The 20,423-nt window shown below is 27.6% G+C and overlaps 1 protein-coding gene across 2 annotated transcripts; it reads left to right on the top strand.

Moving 5' to 3' along the window:
• Positions 1-264: 264 nt before the first annotated feature.
• Positions 265-4,663, top strand: LOC129321616 (TORTIFOLIA1-like protein 4). 2 transcript variants are annotated; one of them, XR_008596044.1, is made up of 6 exons: positions 265-1,269; positions 1,535-1,643; positions 2,216-2,790; positions 3,189-3,664; positions 4,197-4,308; positions 4,405-4,663. XR_008596044.1 is itself a non-coding variant. In XM_054967448.1 (5 exons), the coding sequence occupies exons 1-4, from the start codon at positions 427-429 to the stop codon at positions 3,618-3,620; spliced, it is 1,959 nt and encodes a 652-aa protein (XP_054823423.1). In that variant the 5' UTR covers positions 265-426; the 3' UTR covers positions 3,621-3,664; positions 4,197-4,663. The 2 variants fall into 2 exon arrangements, 1 of the variants encoding a protein (XP_054823423.1); XM_054967448.1 differs by having other exon boundaries at positions 4,197-4,663.
• Positions 4,664-20,423: the final 15,760 nt, after the last annotated feature.

Below are 20,423 nucleotides of genomic sequence, written 5' to 3'. Positions count from 1 at the left end.
ATTAATAATACAAATTGATCAATATAACTATAATTTGTAATAATCAAATATAGTATATTTTAAAAATAAAAAAATAAAATAATTTTTACCTTTTTAAAAAAACAAAAAATGAAAATAATTAAATAAAAAACATTTATCTAAATAAATTTTAATTTTTTTAAAAATAAAAAATAATTTTTCAAAACAGAAAACAACCATGCCCTCACACAGCACCGCCCATTGCCTTGTTCTCATCAATAAAAACAGACAGGCGCCGAGCGAACGACAACCTCTACAACACCTCCATCACCATGTTATGCCGCCAAAATCACTAACTATCACAATTCACAGAAACGGCCGAAATAATCCCCACCGAAGCGTTTCGAGCTTCCAGTTTCATTTCTTCCCTCCATTCACGAATGCCGAGTCACTGACTCGCTTCCCGCCATGTCAGTTCTTCCCTCCAAGCGCTTCTCGCTGAGTTCTCCCCAACCCGCTTCCACCGCCGGGTCGACCCTTGATCTTAAGAAGCGGGTCATTTCTTGCCTCAACAAACTCTCCGACCGAGATACTCTCGCCGTTGCTGTTGCAGAGCTCGAGTCCATTGCTCGGACCTTGAGCCACGACACCTTCTCCACGTTCATTTCCTGCATTCATAACACTGATTCCTCTTCCAAATCGCTCGTTCGTAAGGAATGCGTTCATCTCTTGACCGTTCTCTCTCACTTCCACGGTGATGCTCTGTCCCCATTTGTCTCTAAGATGATCTCCGCTGTCCTTCGTCGCCTCCGTGATCCTGACTCCGCCGTTCGATCCTCTTGCGTCGATGCCATCGCTGCAATGTCTTCTCGGATCACCAAACCGCCGTTCCCGACTGCTTTTTTGAAGCCGTTGATGGAGACTCTCACGCAGGAGCAGGAGGCCAACTCGCAGATGGGTGCGGCACTGTGCCTCGCGGCAGCGATTGAGTCGGCGCCGCAGCCTGACGTGGAGGCGCTGAAGAAGAGTGCTCTGCCTAGGCTGGGGAAGTTGGTGAAGAACGAGGTGTGCAAAGCGAAGCCCGCGTTGTTGGTTCTGATAGGGAGTGTTGTTGGTGTTGGTGGCGCTTCTAGCCAGGCAGTGTTGAATTGGTTGGTGCCTTGTCTTGTTCAGTTTCTCAGCAATGAGGATTGGATGGTCAGAAAGGCAGCGGCGGAGGCGTTGGCTAAGGTTGCTGTGGTGGAGAGGGATCTGGCATCGCCGTATCAGGCGACGTGCTTGAATTCGTTACAGAATCGAAGGTTTGATAAGGTATTGAGCTTCGTTTTTTCTCATTGATGAAAAAAACTCCGTAACTCATATTACCTAGAAAAGTAGTGTGGGGAGAGAATCTATACAAGAAATTGCTTTGTTGCCTACTCGTTTTGAAGTAAGGAGGGGATTTTTAACTTCTGTAGCAACTAAATTTCTTTGAGTCCCTCCTTATCCCCCCCAAAAAAAAAGGTACGTGGGAGAGTGTTCGATTTCCGTTGAAGGTTTTTCAAGTGTCTTGATCAGGGCGGAAATGTTGTAACAGATCAAGGTAGTTCGGGACACCATGAATCGTGCCTTGATGATGTGGAAGGAGGTAACAGATTTGACCGTGGATGTTTCTGCTCCTGCAACACCGGCATGTTATTCAGCTGGTGAGGCTTTAATATTCAGAAAATGATCATGCTAATTGTCTAATTCATTCGTAGTTGTTCATTCAACTGGTCACATAATCTCTATTCTTCTTTTCTTTTCCTGGTTTGCCTCCATGTCACTCGGGCTACTTGGACTTGGACATTATAAAGCATCTTCTGTAACTCGGATTTTGCTTGTTCCAAGTTGACAGTAGTGAATGGAATGTGGAAACGTTAAGAGGAGACGGATAAAAGTTAGAGATGGAAGGAATAAAACTAAAAATAACTTAATCTGCGAGAATCATTTTATCAAAAGTGGTGAGAATGTAAAGGAACAAATACTAAAAATGTATTTTCAACTTCAATTTTATTTCCTTCACTTTCTTTTCTATCACCTCCTCTTTTATTATATCCATTTTGTTTTTTAACAACAACAAAATTATGATATATACTATCCTTTAGTGTATAATTTGAAGTTTTGTTTCATTTTATTTCCTGTGTCTCTTGCTTAATGCAAATCATGTGAGCCTTGGCCCCTACTGGTGAAGCAATCTAATTCCCGGTTTTCGTTTTTGGCTTTTTTCATGGTCCAGATAATGGTAAGGAGCAATGTTCCGCTAAATGTTCAGTGGGTAGTAGCATGAAATCTTCTCAACGAAAGAAAACAATCTCCACCAGCAGGCCCCCTCCATCTGAGGTTTCATTTGTACCCATGGTCAAAAGAGAGAGCTTTAAAAAGATCAAGGACAGAAGTTCAAATTCGGGGATGTCATGTGAGATGGACTGTGAGAAGTTGTCTGATAGGAAATTTGAAACTCCAGATTCAAATTCTTTTCCATTGAACATGGATAGGGAAGATGACATTAAAAGGTGTGGTTTAGAAGTTTCAAAGCCATGCTTGAGTCAGAACTATGAGAATCCAAGAAAAGAAATAAGGCGCGCCCTCTTTAGCAAGAAATCTGATGGGAAATTGCATAAATCTGGTGGTTTAAGATCAGGGTCGCGAGTGGTTCCATTTTGTGATGATGACAGCCCTGACACAGAATTCACCTTGGACAATGTAAATGAAGCATGTGACAACCCCCAAGATGTTGAGAATCTATCTTTGATCCGTGAACACCTTAGTCAAATCGAAAACCAGCAATCAAACTTATTAAATCTCCTTCAGGTACATTAAATTGCCTTTAATATGCATATTTCTGCAAAAATCAACTGAAAACCTCTTTTGGTACCCCATTATAGTACTTGTACTTTTTTTTTTGTTTGGCCAAAATTATAGTGTAGTACTTAACATTACTGTTACTTTCTATGTCAACTCATTCCTTTTCGTGCTTATCTAAAAGACTCAACGTGTATTCAGGTTTTGTGCTTATTTCGATGCCTCTTTTCTTCAGTATTTGTCGGTGTGTTTCGATGAACGCTACTGTTATAATATCTATTTAAAATAAACTTTCCTTGCACGCAAAGTATTATTGGCAGTTCTTGTTGCCTTTCTTCATGGCTACGGCATTTGTTTCTCTTGCTTACACAACATTCAAGGCTTATGTCTTCCCCTCTTGAATATAGCGATTCATTGGAAGCTCTCAAATTGGGATGAATTCTCTAGAGACACGTGTACATGGCTTAGAGATGGCTCTGGATGAGATATTACATGATTTGGCAGCATCACGTGGCAGGCTAGGCAATAGTGATGCTGCAGAAGATATGTGCTGCAAGCTACCTGGTTCTGAGTTTCTGAGTTCTAAATTCTGGAAGAAGACGGAAGGACGGTATTATGGAAACCAATTATCATCAGATGCTTTGCAAAATGCAGCTGAGAAAGATGGTGGTATTGAAATGTTCACTACAAATAATAAAAAAATTCAACATCGTGGGGTAGGACTGTATGTGAACCCATTGGCAAGTGATTCAAAGGAGCGTTTAAGGCAACATTCGTGTAAATTGCCAAAGGACATTGTCCGAAATACTGAGAGAACACAAAGTAACAATACCAGCTGACACGATGGCATTTCACTGACTGCATCCACGAACTAGAATTGCAGGTAAACTGTGCTTCTGATTTTAGTAGTTAAATGTTTTGTGTATGAGACAATTTTCTTTAAAGAGTTGAAACATTAATAACAACAATGTTTAGTACATAGAAAAATGTTTTATATAAAAGAAATGATGAATGTATCTAGAAATAAAAAGAGAACGGTGCATTTCCTTTCTTAAAACAATACTTTTCTACCTCCCAAATATTGCATTTTGATTGGATGATGATTGGATGTGAATATTTACTTGCAAGACACTGTAATATATTATAATGCTGTGACACGTTTTGATTCATGTAAAACAAAGCTGAAGAAAAACCTTCCTGATTATATTGGCGATGTGGAATTGAAACTCCAAAAAAGGGGCGAAATTAATTCATGGATTGATTTTATGATTATAATCATTATTATTTTTATTCTTCTTTTGGGATAAGGTTGGGGATGTTTGTCGTTAATCCTAGGGATGTTAATGTCTAGGTTGTGTGTTTTTTTTTTTAAAATATAACTTAAAAGATTTTGTTTTTAATATGTGAATTTTCAGATCATCCGTGTAGTGAAAGACCGTAAGGCAAACATGCGGCCGTGGCAAGCATAGCAAGTCATGATGCCGAACATGAAACTTATAATCTGCTTTCTTTCGAGCACCAGAAAAGGTACCTTCTCAATTTTTTTTTTTTTGTATAGCTGGGGAATTTTCTTGATATGTACCATAATTATATTATATTGTGTTGTATCTTGGCAATCTTTAGTGCAAAGGAAAAAAAAAAGAAGAAAAGATTATGTCGTAAAAGAGGCTTATGTTAGGAATGCGCTAAGCAAAGAAGAAAAGTCACTCGAGTTTTTATGCGCTAGCAACTTGGATTCTGGGCCGGGTCGTGTAGCCCATCAATTTTTCGCTATGCAATTAGTATTTGTATCGCTGGTCACTGTAATTGAGAGGCCCATGTAACTATTTATGAGTGAATGTATTTGAATTATAAAAAAATTTAAAAAAACAAATATTTCGTACATGTAATTATCTGATATTTGGTACTATTTGGTCAAGTATAGTCAAAGGCCATTGCCATTTAGGAGTAGCTCTCAAAAAATGATTTATTTTATTCACAATGTTTCAACTCGATTTTTTATAAGGAGAATGTGGAAAGTACTATTTGGTTTACAGAATAATTACATGCTTTTTTGGTAGATATCTACTTTAATAATTTTTAACATCATAGTTAAGCGGCATTGAAATAGGAAAAATCTAACTAATCTAATTCTTTTTTTAAGTTATGATTATATAAGAATAAGTTATTCTTTTTTTTTTAGTAAAAATACCAATCTCAAACTATAATTTTTATCAATATTATTAACATTTTAAAATCTACCTGTTTTAATTTGATTGTACAAGAATTTATTTTCTTCATTTAAAAATGTAAGGCATTTTTAGTGTTTAAAGTGTAATTAATGTGCTTATTTTAAAATGTCTATGATAAATGAATCACTTAATATTTATTTTAAAATGAAATGTCCTATTAAATAAGAGTAAAAATGAAAAGATAATGTTAATTTTAAAATAATTAATTACTTTATTAGAGGGTGAGATTCGATTAAAAATATTTTATATTTTTTAATTGAAGAAATATTAAATGTATAGAATTAAGTAGATAAATTTTTCTCATATTTGTCAAAAATTAATCGATCTTTAAAAGGTTAGATAAAAGGGAGAGTCATAGATAAATCCTTTTGAAATAAAAAAAATGATAATCTAGTCTCACAACATGTGATTGATAGTGAAATCCCAAAGGATTTCTTGGTTGTATGAAATTATTTTAATGTCCTTATATAATTTAGAAAGTTGTGATTTTTTTATTTTTTTTAATCATTGATAGAATCAAACTTGTGAATACTTATATTAAACTTATAAATAATATAAAATTACTTAGTTTTTGTTTATAGAGAATTGTAATTTTTTAAATTGTTAGTGAAACTAAACTTGTAAGTACTTCTATTAAATTTGTGAATCATATAAAATTGATTAGACTTTGTTATTTGAAGAAGATTGCTAATTTTTTATTTTCTAAATCATTTTACTCATTGATAAAACTAAATTTAAAATATTTATACTAAACTCATGAACCATATAAAATTAATTACAGATAGATAGGTATTAAAATAATTTTATATAGATATTTAATCTTAAAGAAGTTTCTTTAGACTTCATCGTCATTATCATATTTCACAGAACATCTTATTTTATATAAATTTATCTGTCATTCTCCTCAGTAAAATTATCCGAATAGAATGTTAACAAAAACTAAATATATTTTTATATTTATATAAATTATTAGTTGTTCTGGGCGGCTTAAACCACAGAGCCCACCTTGTTTTTCGTTCTTGGACTGAATATTGGAGCCCACTTTAGTTGAAAGATAACATGCACTTGAAATCTTAAAAGTATCCATATCGTAATAATAAATTTATTAAATAAGAATTATGCTACATGAGAATATTCGCATACCAATGAAATGAGTCAACAAAATGAAGTGACAATGGCTCAATTATTGGGCTTAATCCATTATGTGAATCATTAAGATATTCTATCGATTGCATTTGGACAATGATGTGATGAAAGCACGTTTGATGGCTGCCTTTCACCTTCGCAATTTTAATGATACCTTCATTTACAAGATTTCATCACTACTCTAACTATATCGCCCTCCTTAACTTGTTTTTTTTGTAATATTTCTTGAAATATTATTAGGAAATTCAATTTAAAACTAGGAAAAATGACAGAAAAAATCTCCACAAATAACAATGAAATCTCTCAACATATCACAATTTTTCTCTAATTACTTTAGCTAAAACAATGATTACTTTTTTTCTAACAGTGATTAAAATAAAACAAACAATTACAACTCCTCTCTTGTGCAAATTTTTGATTTATTAAAGTTTAAATGTTACAAATATCCGTGAACCATGACTAATTTAATTTAATCAATGATTACTTTTTTTCTAGCAATGATTAAAATAAAATAAGTAATTATAATTTTCACTGTGTAAATTTTTTATTCACTAATATTCAAGTTGTAAATATCCGTGACTACTTTAGCTTAAGTAATAATTGTTTTTCTTTTGTTAATAACTAAACGAAACAAGCAATTATAACTTTAGTTTAAACAGGGGGTATTTTAGTCATTTTATTAAAAATAATTAATGTCAAAAATGTCCCTAAAAACTTGAAAAGAATTATGGCACTTCATGAGACTTTATTATCATTTGCGTATTTTATGGAGGGTTTTTATCTTATTTTCCCTTAAAATTACACATATTTTATCCATGTTCATGACTTGTGAATTATGCAATTTTCTATATAGATTTTATTATATATACATATATTTATTTATTTATTGATATATTGATCTTAGTGCACACGCATATATACAAATGTTATTGCATCGGAGTCCATTATTATTATTCATCTCATCTTTACTCTTACCAACTGATTTAGTCCTGAAAACTTCAAATGTATATTTTGAAATTTTAAAATAAAATGTTTGTTGCAACTTGCAAGTTTTCTAATAATATTGTTTCATGAGAATCATGGTTTATTTCAACATTCCATTTTTCATAGGATTTTATTTTTGGCCTGAAGTTTTTCATAGGCTTTGAAACTATTTGATCCCATATATATTCATAACATTTCAATTTTTATTTTATTTTTTTATATTGTGATTTTGCAACAGACAAAAAATTGTGAAAAATTTAAAATCCTCACACCAAACATGTGAAATTTTGACAGTGTCCAATAGTCTTGAATAGAATCGCTTTATAGTTTAAATAATATATACATAAAAAAAAAAGTGCTATAGTTATTATTTTACGCTCACGGCTACATAATTAACAAGGAAAAACGGAAAAAATCAATTTCAAAAATAAATTTTTCTAAATTTATTTTGAAATTTTATTTTATTTTTTGAATAAATGAGTAAATTACCCCTTAAACTTTCAATTCAATAACAATATAGATCCTAAACTAGTTTATTATATAATTTATTTCTTCAACTTTTAAAAATGGTGCAATTTAACTCTTATCATTAATAAAAATTAGTTAGTTTATTAGAAAATAACCTTGAAAATTATAGAGATACTAATGTGGTGAAGTAGCTAGAGATACTAATGCCTTTTGATTTGTGGTTTCATTGTTTTAATGCCAACAAAGCAAATTACCCTGCAACTATTGCTGAAGTTTTTCGAACGATTTATGGCCTCCAGCTTTGTTGGGACAACAATCTCCCCTGACCTTGCCCTGCAACAAAGGCAATTATCCTTTCAAAGATATTATCTTTTATGCTATATCCTTGATTTATAAGAAATTAAGAATTGGAATGTTAGTTTGAATTTTATGTATAGAGAAGCTAATGTTTGTGCCCATCTGTTAGCTACTCATGCTTTTAATGATGCTAATTATTTTGTGACCTTTGATCAACCCTTACTTTTTTGTATGAAGGTGGTAGCAGATGGTAAAAGGAGAATCTATGAAAACTTTGAATAGATTGTTATCTTTTATGATTTTAGTACTTTGTTCATTGAAAAAAATTATAGAAAAGGATAAAAAAATTATAATAAAGAACCTAAAAATATAAACAAGGATTCAAAAATTTTTGGTCATTTTTTTTGTAATTTTTTTTGGGTTCTTTTATGTCATGTTATGGTCAAAATACAATCAAAAATTAACTTTTGCTAGTGGCATGACTAAATTGCACTATTTTTAAAAGTTAAAAGAATAATAATTTGCACAATGAACAAGTTTAAAATCTATGATTTTACTGAACTTATAGTTTAGAGATAATTTACCATTTATCTTTTTTTTTTGGAACAATTTGCAGAATAAACAACTTGTTGAATTTTTAGATAGAATTAATGAGATTTAAATTTTTTTTAATTCTTATAAAATTGTTAGAAATAATTTATAAATAGGACTAGAAGGAATATACGTACAAACTTTTATATATATATATATATATATATCATTTTTCATTGAACTATCTAATTTTTCATTCTTCATTAAAAATTAAGTCTGATGTTTGTTAAATTAAAACCATCTAATATTCTTTTATTAGCAAATATATTTTACTATCTAATTTTTCATTCTTCATTAAAAATTAAGTCTGATGTTTGTTAAATTAAAACCATCTAATATTCTTTTATTAGCAAATATATAATATATAAAAATATATATATATATATATATATATCAAGAGTGAGACAAAAAAGGTAATGAAATTTATTGTTAATTCTATACTTCACCTTCTATAACCTTTCCAACTATCGTTATGGGGACCTGAGTTAGCCAGACCATGCTTTCTCAATAAATGGTGTCATTTTCTTTATCTTCCCAAATAATATAAAGTAAATTAATCTAAATCCATGTTAATTAAAAAAATGATAATTATAATTTTTAAAACTGTTTAACAAAATAAACTTGAATAAGCCATAAAGCTCGAGACGTCAGGATTGAATTTGGATATACATTTTTTTAATATATTTAAGTATTTGAAATTCAGCTTGGATAAGCTTGACTTATTAGAATTATTGGCTTTATTATATATTCTTATCATAGGATAAGTTTTTATATAATATGAAAATATTAATTATTGTGTATATTTGATAAGGTGAAATAATAAAAAATAGAAGTTTTTGAACCAAAATTCTATAACATTTTTTGAATAAAAAAATAGATATCAATTTCTAAAAATTGAGTGCGCAAGATTGTGAGTTTAATTGAGAAGCCTGTTGTCTTTATAAATGTGTTTCTCATTACTTTGGAGGCACTAATTCTATTATTGGTTTGTGAAGCAAAGCATCTCTTTTCATAAAGCTCCCCACTCCAATTTCCAACACGAAATTGACTTTTGCAAAACCCAATTTTAATAATCGTTTTTTAGGTAACTTAAAGGGGCAACCACATTAAAAAATAAATAAATAAGGATTAAAATATTTGGAAATTTAAAATAAAGAGAAAAAAATCTTCTAGTGAATTGGTCCACAAGTTTCCTGCTCTCATTCCATGATTTGCAACCTTGAAATAAAATTTAAAAGTGAGATTTATTAATTTGTAAAGAAAAAATTTTGTCAAATATATTTTTACTTGAAAATTATTTTCCTTCATAAATTAACATATCCTACTTGCAATTTCATGTTTTGATGGTTCCAAATAAGGATATGAGAGCAGCAAATTATTAGAAGGAGTGATATGTTTAACAATTTTTTCATTTACAAATTAAATAAGTGACTTTGGTTGCTCGCAAATTCTTGTCTTGATTTCAGCCAAAATTAAAAATTTTTATTTTGATGGTTGCAAATCATGAATAATAATAAACTTTTAGACCAATCTACAAAAGGACGGTAGACTGATAAGAAAGTCTCAAAATGAAAAAAAATTATGATCATTAGGCCCTTGAATTTTTTTTAAATAAGTTACTATTAATTCAAACAAATGTAAACATGAATCCAAATTATACATTGAAAGTTTTATTTAGAATTAAATGTCTTATTTGGAATTAACACTTTTGAAAATATAATTTTCAGAATCAATATTTATAATTAATTTTATAACAAATTTTGTTGGCACTTAACTATCATAAATTATTTGTTTTGAAACTTTAATGTCAATCTATCAAGGATCTTTGGTCATTTAGATTTCCTATTCTTTTAATCCTTATTTAAGTTTAATTCAATATTTTGATCCTTTAATGTCATTGCTCCTAATTGATTGACTTTTGCCAAATAGAATATTAACCAAAATTTGTTTTCTGCAAACGAAAATTGAATTTTACAAACCGAAAGTTAAACATACACTATTTCATTTGAAGAAAAGGCTATACGATTGGGACTTACAAGTTTATTTGGTATGTCAGAAAATTTCAATAAAATAATTTTAGTTAGTACTATATGTGTTTAATTGATGGAATGGAAGTTTTAAGATATAAAAAGTAAAAGGAAAAGAAATATACTACCTCTGTTCTAAATTATGGGACACTTTTGAAGGAGTTTATCCGTCTTAAAATATAAAACACTTTGATAGATTAAAATTTTGTTAAATACACCAATTTTAATATTACATTTTCTCTCTTTATAATAAATTTTTGTCCCTTCTTTTTTCGATATACTCTCTCCGTCCCTATATATAAAAAATTTTTTAGAACCTTTTTTTGTTCAGGTTGTTAGCATTTTTTTAATGAATGAACCATTATACCCTTATTAAATTGGAAAGAGAAAAAGATAAATAATTTCATTAATTTACTTTGGAAAAAGAGATTTATTATTTATATACAATAATTAGGGGCAAAATTGAAATGTTGTACTTTTAATTAAATAAACAACTTTTTATTGATTTGCGTGATTCAATTAAAAATATCTTATATAAAGGGACAGGAGGAGTATTAAATTATGAGTATTTTTAAAAGTTTATATGTTTGTTTTGGAAAGATAAGATTGTTAAGTATATTTAATGAGATTTATTGATATATAAAATTTTATCTAAAAGTGTCTTATAATTTGGGACGGAGGGAGTACTTAACTTTATATATTCAAGATGTTTGTTTTAGATATTTTATAGATGATTTATTTCACAATAAACTCTTATTAGAGATATTATTAACATATTAAAATATACTTGTGTTAATTTGATTGAATTAAAGTATATTAAGTATATAATGTTAAGTATCTAAGTCTTGCCCAAAGTAGAATACCTTAATGATAAAATAATTGAATGTTAATTGAAAAAATTAAAATGAAAAAAATGTCTCACAAAAAAATGATGCTAAGATGAGATCTACCATGAGCACAAAGAAAGAGATTTCCTTGTTAGTGTTTAAAGACAACCAATAATTACATGGTTGAGCCTAATAAAAAAACTAGTCTCTCATATAATATAGTAAACCAAAGTTTGAATTATCATTAAAAAATACTTATATTTAGCATTTAGCCCTTTTTCAAACATGATTGCCTCTAATATAATATATGTACACAATTGAAAAAAAAAAAACCAAGCACATGGTTTAACTAATTTTATGAGAGATAACATAAATATAATTAAAAAATAAAACAAATATATTATGACTCTTTAAAAAAAATAAAGCCACTCTGTAATTGAAATATGATGTTAGGAAATAAATCTCTTTCATACAACATTAACGTCAGCTACATAAAATTCCAATAACATTCTCAATTTATCAAAGAGATTGATTGATTAAAGCAAAAGCCACAAAACCATACTTTAAAAAAAAAAATCAAAACTAAATTGATGCACCTTCTTGGATCTTAACCCAAATTATTTAAAAAACTTCTAAAATATATACAATGATGCTTTTTTAGGACAATAAATAAGTACAATGATTCGCCTTAAATATTTTTATAATGAGATGCCATCACTTGGGTTGACTTATGTTCGAGTAAAAGTTAAGGTATGTAAATTGTACTGAAAAATATATATATTTTAATCCCATTTGCCTCAAGAGTTGTTCTTATAAAAAAAAATTACAGTTCCACTATTTAAAAAGTATGAAGCTTAGTATTCCCATTTAGAAAATACATACTCCTTCAGTTTAAAATTTGAAGACATGTTTTTAGAGATTATGTTTATAATTATAAGACATTTTAGTGTTTTTTTAGGAGTAATAAATGAGATTTCACAAAAATGCCCTCAATGAATACTTGAAATTAATGATATTTTTATATTTATTATGATTAAATTATCCTAATAAATACAAGAGGAGACATGAAAAAACATGTAATTTTTTTAATAATGCTGAAAGTGTTATAAGGGATGAAAATTAGTTAACATGTCTTATAATTTTAGATGAGGGAGTATATACAAATCAGCACTCCCTCCTTTCTGTATGTAAATCACTTTTTAAAATAAATTAATGATTATTTTTATAAGTTAGATAGCATAAAAAATGATAATCTATATATATAAAAAATATATTTTGGATCTTATAGCTTTATATAAGATTTTAGTTTGGCTCTTTAATTATTTTATAAAGTATATTTGCAGTTTTTTAGCCTTAACATAGTTAGTTTTAAATGATTATTTTTTGTACTAATCAATGTTATTTTTTTAAAAAAATAAATTTTAATATATCAATATTTGAAAATATTTTATTAATATTTAAATTTTTAACATAAAATTTTTTTGTTAATGAAACTAAAATGTTAGAGTTAATAAATTAAAAAGACATTTAAATTAATTAAAATAAAACCTTATATAAAATTTACACTTTACCTCACACATATATAGAGAGTGTGTTAAAAGTTATTTGTACATAAAATTAACGAAATAGTTGCAAATATTCAAAATGATTGACGTAAAGCGAATAGGTGGCATCTCTCATAAATTGAAGGAAAATAGTATTCAAGGATTGCCGGATGTTTGATATCAAACAATAATTAAAAAATTTTAAAATATTACTGCAGAATTAAGAAATTAATTCAAAAATACTTTTAGACGTGAAAAAATTATAATACTCCATTAGCGAATGGCTTATTATTAAATAAGAATATATATTTATTAATTAATAAATAACTACTTGTTAAATCATAATCTATCCTTATCCATTCCCACAACCGAGCCCTTATGACTTCTTGTTAAATATGAATGAATACTTACTTATTAATTATCAAATGTCTATTTATTAAAATATGATCTACACTTTTCCTTTCTCACAATCAAACTCATTCATATTTTTAAACTTATTATTAACTAATAATTTTTTATTTAATACGAATGCTTACTTGTTGATTTATAAAGAAAAACAAAGGTATTATTGTCCTTTTCCATTTAAAACTATTTTAATTCAATCCTTTAATGTTACAGTAATATTTTAAAATCTTTTAATTATTGTTTGATATTAAATATCCTCAACCTTCTTGAATGATATTTTCCCAAAAATTAAAAAATTAGAAGAGGAGAGAGTGCACATGTTCATATTATGCATTTTTAATATTAAGGAAATGGGGAACACAATTATTGGTTCTTATAATTTTATAGAATTTTTTAGTCCTTATAATTTTTCAGTATTTTAAGTTTCTATAATTTCAACAAGATTGAATGATATTTGTTATTTAAGTTCCTATAGTTTTAGTATTTTCAGTGTTTTTAATCTCTATAAAAACTAAAAATACTAAAAAAATTATAGGAACTAAAAGCAAAATTCAATAAAACTATAAAGATCAATGATTATGTTTGCCTTAAAGAAATATATATATATATATATATGTATATATAAATTTTTTTTTGGCTAACTTTTGATTAAGAAAATAGAAAGATATATATTCTTTTTCTATATATGGGTTATAATATTACATATAACAGAATGGCGTTCACAAGTGATCGTTGGACCAGCTAAGTGTCTGGTGATATAATAATAAACAACAATATTTATACTAATAATGGTAAATTATGTTGCAATCCAACTCATAATTTTAGGCATTCCAAATTGCATGTCTCCTCAACGTGCCAACCATATAACAACACAATGATCGCTTTTGAATTTTTAATATTTAATAATGAATGAAATTTGGACCAATATAATGTCGTCAATGTTCTCACGAATTCTGACTCAAGTCAATAAAAATCTGTTTAGGCCAAAAACAAGAAGCTAAACAGAAAAAATGAAGTCGTAATCCTGAATTTCTGACTTATAATAACGCGTGGGATGCTTAATTGGCAAAGTAATAAACTCTGTTAATTATTTCATGACATGTTCAGCGGCAACAAACGTTATTCCACAAGGAGGTCTGCTACATGAATTATGTTGCTTACGTCCTAAATTATAAAATATTTTTACATAAAATTTTATATATTAATAAATTTAATTAAATATATTTAACAACTTTATCTTTTTAAAAAAAAATTTAAATTTTAAATACACTCATTATTTAATATATTGAAAAAAGGGATGAAAATTAATTATAAAAAGAGAAAGGATAATATTAAAATAAACCTATTTAATGAAATATTAATATTTTTAAAGTGTTTTATATTTTGAGACATTGAATCTCCTCCAAAAATGTCTTAGAATTTAAGATAGAAAGAGTATAATACTATTAGGTTCTATTACTTAATAACCAAGCTTTCAAGTATATAGTTAATGTCCTGATCAACAAATTCTTGAGGTCCCATTTAGTTACTAGAAAGGAATAAATTGAAAAAATTAAGATAAAAATAAACTAAATCACCCTTTCTCTTATGGTAAATATGATAAAACTCATTAATATATATCATATCTTTAAAAAATATATCATAAATCATGATCTCTAACTCCATGAAATAAATTATCACTTCTCCTCATAAATGTGCTCTCATATTACTTTTGACCATCTTATTTTTACATTTATTTTTTTAATTTATTATATTTTATTTATTTCTAATAAACAAATGAGACCTAAATGTTTGCTTTTGCACATGTTTTTTTTAATTAAAAAAATGTTCAGGTGAGTTAGATTATAAGAGCTTACTAGACATGCTTTTATCCTCAAAAAGCATTTATAAAAATATCTATAGACCACTTACCAATAAGATCCTCACACCAATAGAAGAATTTGATTTCATGACCTCACGAGTTATAAATCAAATTCTTGCTAGCTGAATTAATCTTAGTTTTAGCACATGATCATAAGGGAAAAAAAAAGTCCACACACGCTTATTTCAAATTTTATGATCAATTGTGCTGAGTTAATGTTGATCTTCATGCGAGAGGAAAGAAGATATTTTAGAAAGGGTAAGATTAGATATTTAATTTTATATATTTAATATATTTTTATTTAATTAAATCAAAACAAATAAATTTTAATGTGTTAATATTAACAATAAGAATTTGTTATAAAATAAATACATATGTCTTGATTTAATTAACAATAAGTATCCTTAAGTAATAAATATATAATTACAGGCTTGTTTCGTTTTTGTTTTCAAAAATAGTTTTTTTGTGTTTAAAATACAAAATTATTTAAAATAAGTGTTTTTAATTCAATTGTCTGTAAAAAATTTTTATTTTTATTTTTAAATATAAAAAATAAAAATATGTGAGAACTGTTTTGTTTTGCTTTTCGAGTTTTTCAAAATACATAATATTTTACTTACTGAAAACTATAATTGCTTTAATTAATCACTGTTACAAGTTATCATTATTAAGCCCTAGTGACTATCATTATTGACTATTTTTTTTAATTCTGAATTTTTTTAAATTTACACAATCAAACAAATCGTTTTTGTTTTGTTTTAAAAAACAATTTTAAAATAATTTTTAATAACTGTATTGTAAAATATTTTTTAAAAATAAAAAATGGAAACGCAACACTACAACATACCCTTTTTCGATCCTTATTAAAATGAGATTAAGTATTGAAAGAATAAAAATGAAAAGATATGAACTAACCTCTTATATTTTTTTTCTTAATATTTTTAAAATATATTTAGAACAAATAGTTATTCAAACATAAAAACTTCGTTTAAGAGCGTGAAATGTAAAAACTGGAAGTTTAGGAGAGAGTTTGCAAGTATTAAGTGAAAGCTGAAATAAATATTAATTTCATTTTATCAACAATAAGAAAGAATTTTGGTATTTGGGCTCAACTTATTTAGGTTCAAACTTGACTCAAATTTCTTTCATTTTTTTTAGACGGCTCAAATAAATTTGAAAATAATTTTTTTTAACTTTTAAGCCCAGTCCTAAAATTTTTAGATTTATTGGGATGATCCGTAGGCTTGATCCAAATTACTAACTCCGTACTTAAGTGACTTCTTTTTGGATATATATATATATAATTAAGTATATAAATTTTTCCTTTTAAAAAATTACCGAGAGAAGAAAGAGACATTTTTTTTAGGGATGGGGTAAGATAGTTGAGAATGTATTTGTGATACATTGTGATAACTTCCTTAATTTTTTTTTTTAGTGTATTGATGTCGACATTCTACATATCATAAGCAATTAATATTCATTGAGAAATAATTTCAAAAAAAATTCATTGAGAAATAATTAATTATTGAAACACCATTTAGCCTTTGTTTTGTTCAAGCGGATGGAGAGGGAAGGAAGGAAGAAAAAATTTAAGTTCAATTTTTTTAAAAAATAGAGAAATAGGGTTAAAAAATTTTTAATTGATTTGTCTTACCTTTTCCTTTCTCTTACATCTCTCAATTAAAATTTTATAATTCTATTTATTTATCATTTTATAATTGAACTTATTAAAATTTTCCTTCTCCATTCCTCTCAAAACCAATCAGAGGATTGGCATGTTTGGATTTTAGAGCCCCATACCCAGTTTTGTGGACCCAATTTTGCTTAACTGTTTTTACTAAAGCCAATTTTTCTCTCAAACCTTAGTTTCCTTAAACCCATATATGTATGTATGTATGTTACTTACGAAGGTCAAGCTAATCTTTAGAAAAATATTACTGTTATTGAAAATTTTAAAAGGCCTCAATTTTTGTTAGAACGAGAAACTATCCAAGATTAACGTCTTTTCAGATTCCATGCAAGCTTTATTGCTTATTGATAATAGCTGCTACGATAGTCATCCCCTCTCCATAATTATCAAGAATATTAGATCTCATTATGAGAGATTGGGTAGATGCTTTTGACAATATATATAGGAAAGCTAATAAATGTACCAATCTACTTGCCCATAAGATATTTTATAAAGATTTTGATATTTTTATCTTTGACAATAATGGATATCACTGTTAAAACAATAATAGATATTGGGGGAAATGAAAATTAATGACTCTGTTAAGCCATTAATTCTAATTTCATTCAAGGATCACTAGGAGATAACCTCATTTTTAAGTGGGTTAGTTGATTTTGACAGTTTTTTAATTTCATTAAATTCACAACTGATTTTATGTGATTTTATTAGTTCGGTTTTTGGGAGGGAAAAAGAGTTCAAATTAATTCTGTAAGTTGTGAATGTAACTACTGAAATCAACATCTAATCAATTGTGATTTGTGAATTCCACTTGGAAATGGGGATGTCTACCGATTATCATTCTACTTCATTTTCGAGTGGGCTATCTAAACCTGACTGATTCTATGCTATTTCAATAATTTAGTTATTTTAAAAAGAAAAGTTTAATTTAATTTCACAAGTTGTGAATGAGACTAATAAAATTGAATATAATCAATTGTGAATTTCAAATAATCTAAGTGAAAAAAAAAATAGATATCCCATTTGAGAATTAGGTTGTCTCCCTCCAATAGGGTTGTACAAAAACTTAATACTTTAGCCCGACCTAGTCTAACCTGATAGAAATTGATATTTTTCAATTTTAAAAAAAAGCTAGTCCAATGAAAAAAAAAAAAAAAGACCAAACTAGATCAAGCTTTTCGTTCAAGTTGAACTAGACATGGGGTTGAGCTATCAAACCATTTGGTCTATCTTGATCCTATGAAATTTTTTTAATATAATTGAAGTTCACTCATTCATCTCGTTGAAACATTGTCTTGCATATTAGTGTTTATAGTTTTGTATGTTTTATCAGTCTCGCATATGTAAAAATGATAAATTCTTACTTAATCATAAGAGAGTAAGGGTGAAGCCCCATATTGCTTTTGGTTATTGTTATTGTTTTTCCCTTAATAAAATATACTGCATTGCAAAGCGAATTATAGTGGAAGCAGGAGAATTTCGATTACTAAAATGATATAATAGTTTCGGTCAATAAACCTTGCATATTGTGATTATTACAAAGTATAACTCTTTTATCTAATGAGAAATTAGAGGAACTGTTAAGCTAAATCTAAGCTCCATTGTGTGTGTATTTTTTTTTTCATCTTTTGTACAACTTGTTGTAATATAATTTAGACTTGTTAAGGTTTATTGAAAGCTATTATGAATTTATCATTATATATTATAACTTGACTGGACTATCTGAACTAGTCATTCAATCATATGTAATAAGTTTGGTTCAGCTTGATCTCAAGTTTTTTTAAGATCAAACAAGATTACGAGTTATTTAATTCAATCTCTCCTACAAAAGAGACCAAATCTCAAGTTAGCCTAAAGTCCTACCCAATAGTAATTGTTCAATGAAATTTCAATGATAGAAGGTCTATAATTAAAATCATTGGCTTAACAGGGTCTTTACTTGTTATTTTTTTCTATATATTACTTTTTTTTTTATAAAAAAGATTAACTGATGTTAAATCTAGCGAGGTTTATTTTTAAATCTTATTTGCCTTAAGGCAAAACATTTTAAACTAAAACTTGAAAGTAATATTATGTTTTTTAAAAACTCATAATTGATCTTTCAAAATCAAAACATGACACTGGTGTACGTAATCTTGATAAAATGTTTAACTTTGGCACCAGACGTTCATTCCCAAAACAAAAAAAAAAAAAAAATATTCCATGAATAACGTCAAAAATCCAATAGAAAATGACAGTTAGGTCCAAAAAAATTGAATTAATAATAATTAAATTCTTGACAAAATTTTTTAAAATAAGAATTGTAAATATCAATTCAAACATTACAAATAAAAATTCTTGTTACATTTGATATTTAAATATTTATTTATAATTAAAATTTTAAAATTTATAATTATTTAAATCAATATCTTTAATTTTTTTTAAAAAATTATTTAAAACTTAACTGTCATTTATTTAATATTTTGGGATGAAATTGTCATCTTTCCAAAGTTTAATAGGGTGAACGGCTGAATGCTTATGCAATAAAGTCTAACTTATACTCCAAAGTTTGAACCGCCCATTTTTATTTTATTCATTTATTTAATCTGTTTTGGGCAACATGAATCACCAAGTTTGACGGACTTTGTCAAGGCGGCTACCAGTTATCTCCTTCACTCGGTAAGGTCGCTTCTCAATTATATTTTATTATATTTATTTATTTTGATGCTCACATTAATAAAAAAAAAAAAACACACACATTCTAAAAGATTCTTAATATGTTACTACCAATCAGAAATAGCCAGCGAGACCTTAAAGTCAAAGATCGTCCCCAACTTCAATTTCATTTTAACTTGCCTACAGAAGCAATCATCCAAAATCTAAAAAAGTAAAATAAAAACAAAATAACGTCATACCCGTCTTTTTTTTTATTTCTATCAAAAAAGCGATTTTTGAAAGACACAATATAGGATATTTATTACATTTTTCTCATGATACTTTTACTCAATGTTTTTTTTTTTTTAACGTGACACCATGTGGAAAAAATTCTCTAACCCACCATACACCACATCAATCATATTCCATCCAATAAAAACATATCATTTAAATAATTATAAATATAAACTAATTGCGATGTTAATAAAAATAAAAAAATAAAAAAATTAAAAAGAAATCCTCTTTTAAAAAATTAATTAAAAATGATGATATACAAAATTTTATTTTATTGAATATACAATTTTATTAAATGAAGCATGAATGATAGGGTGCACCAAATTTATTCAAAAAATTTTCTACACACACATATATATATATTATGATTAAAGAAGTGAAAAGTCAAAAATTTATTTTATTTTAAAATAGAATTAATAAATTTTAAATTTCTTTTTTATCTCAGTAACAAGGTTGGAAATGTCATGGAAAAACTAAAAAGGGATGAGGAGAGAACATTCGCGGAGTTTTACATGGGAGTGGGGCCCACTGGCAGAGAGAATTCCTCTGGTACAAGCAAAGTGAAGTTTGATGGCAAATTGGCAAAATTCCATTTAAGGCCGATCCCCAAACCCAAGCCACCAAATCCAAACTTTCCTTTTTACGA

Source organism: Prosopis cineraria, unplaced genomic scaffold, assembly GCF_029017545.1.
Source record: "Prosopis cineraria cultivar Desert tree isolate PC_DT_omini unplaced genomic scaffold, ASM2901754v1 PC10, whole genome shotgun sequence".
Classification (NCBI taxonomy): Eukaryota; Viridiplantae; Streptophyta; class Magnoliopsida; order Fabales; family Fabaceae; genus Prosopis; species Prosopis cineraria.
The sequence above is the reverse complement of the archived record's forward strand: the minus strand, read 5'-3'. Positions and strand labels throughout refer to the sequence as shown.

Bases quoted from the DNA above. Each gene is read 5' to 3' on its own strand.
- LOC129321616 (XM_054967448.1), top strand. From the start codon at position 427: ATGTCAGTTCTTCCCTCCAAGCGCTTCTCGCTGAGTTCTCCCCAACCC. The intron at 1,270-1,534 runs GTATTGAGCTTC...ATGTTGTAACAG, and splicing joins AGAATCGAAGGTTTGATAAG to ATCAAGGTAGTTCGGGACAC. The intron at 2,791-3,188 runs GTACATTAAATT...TCTTGAATATAG, and splicing joins ACTTATTAAATCTCCTTCAG to CGATTCATTGGAAGCTCTCA.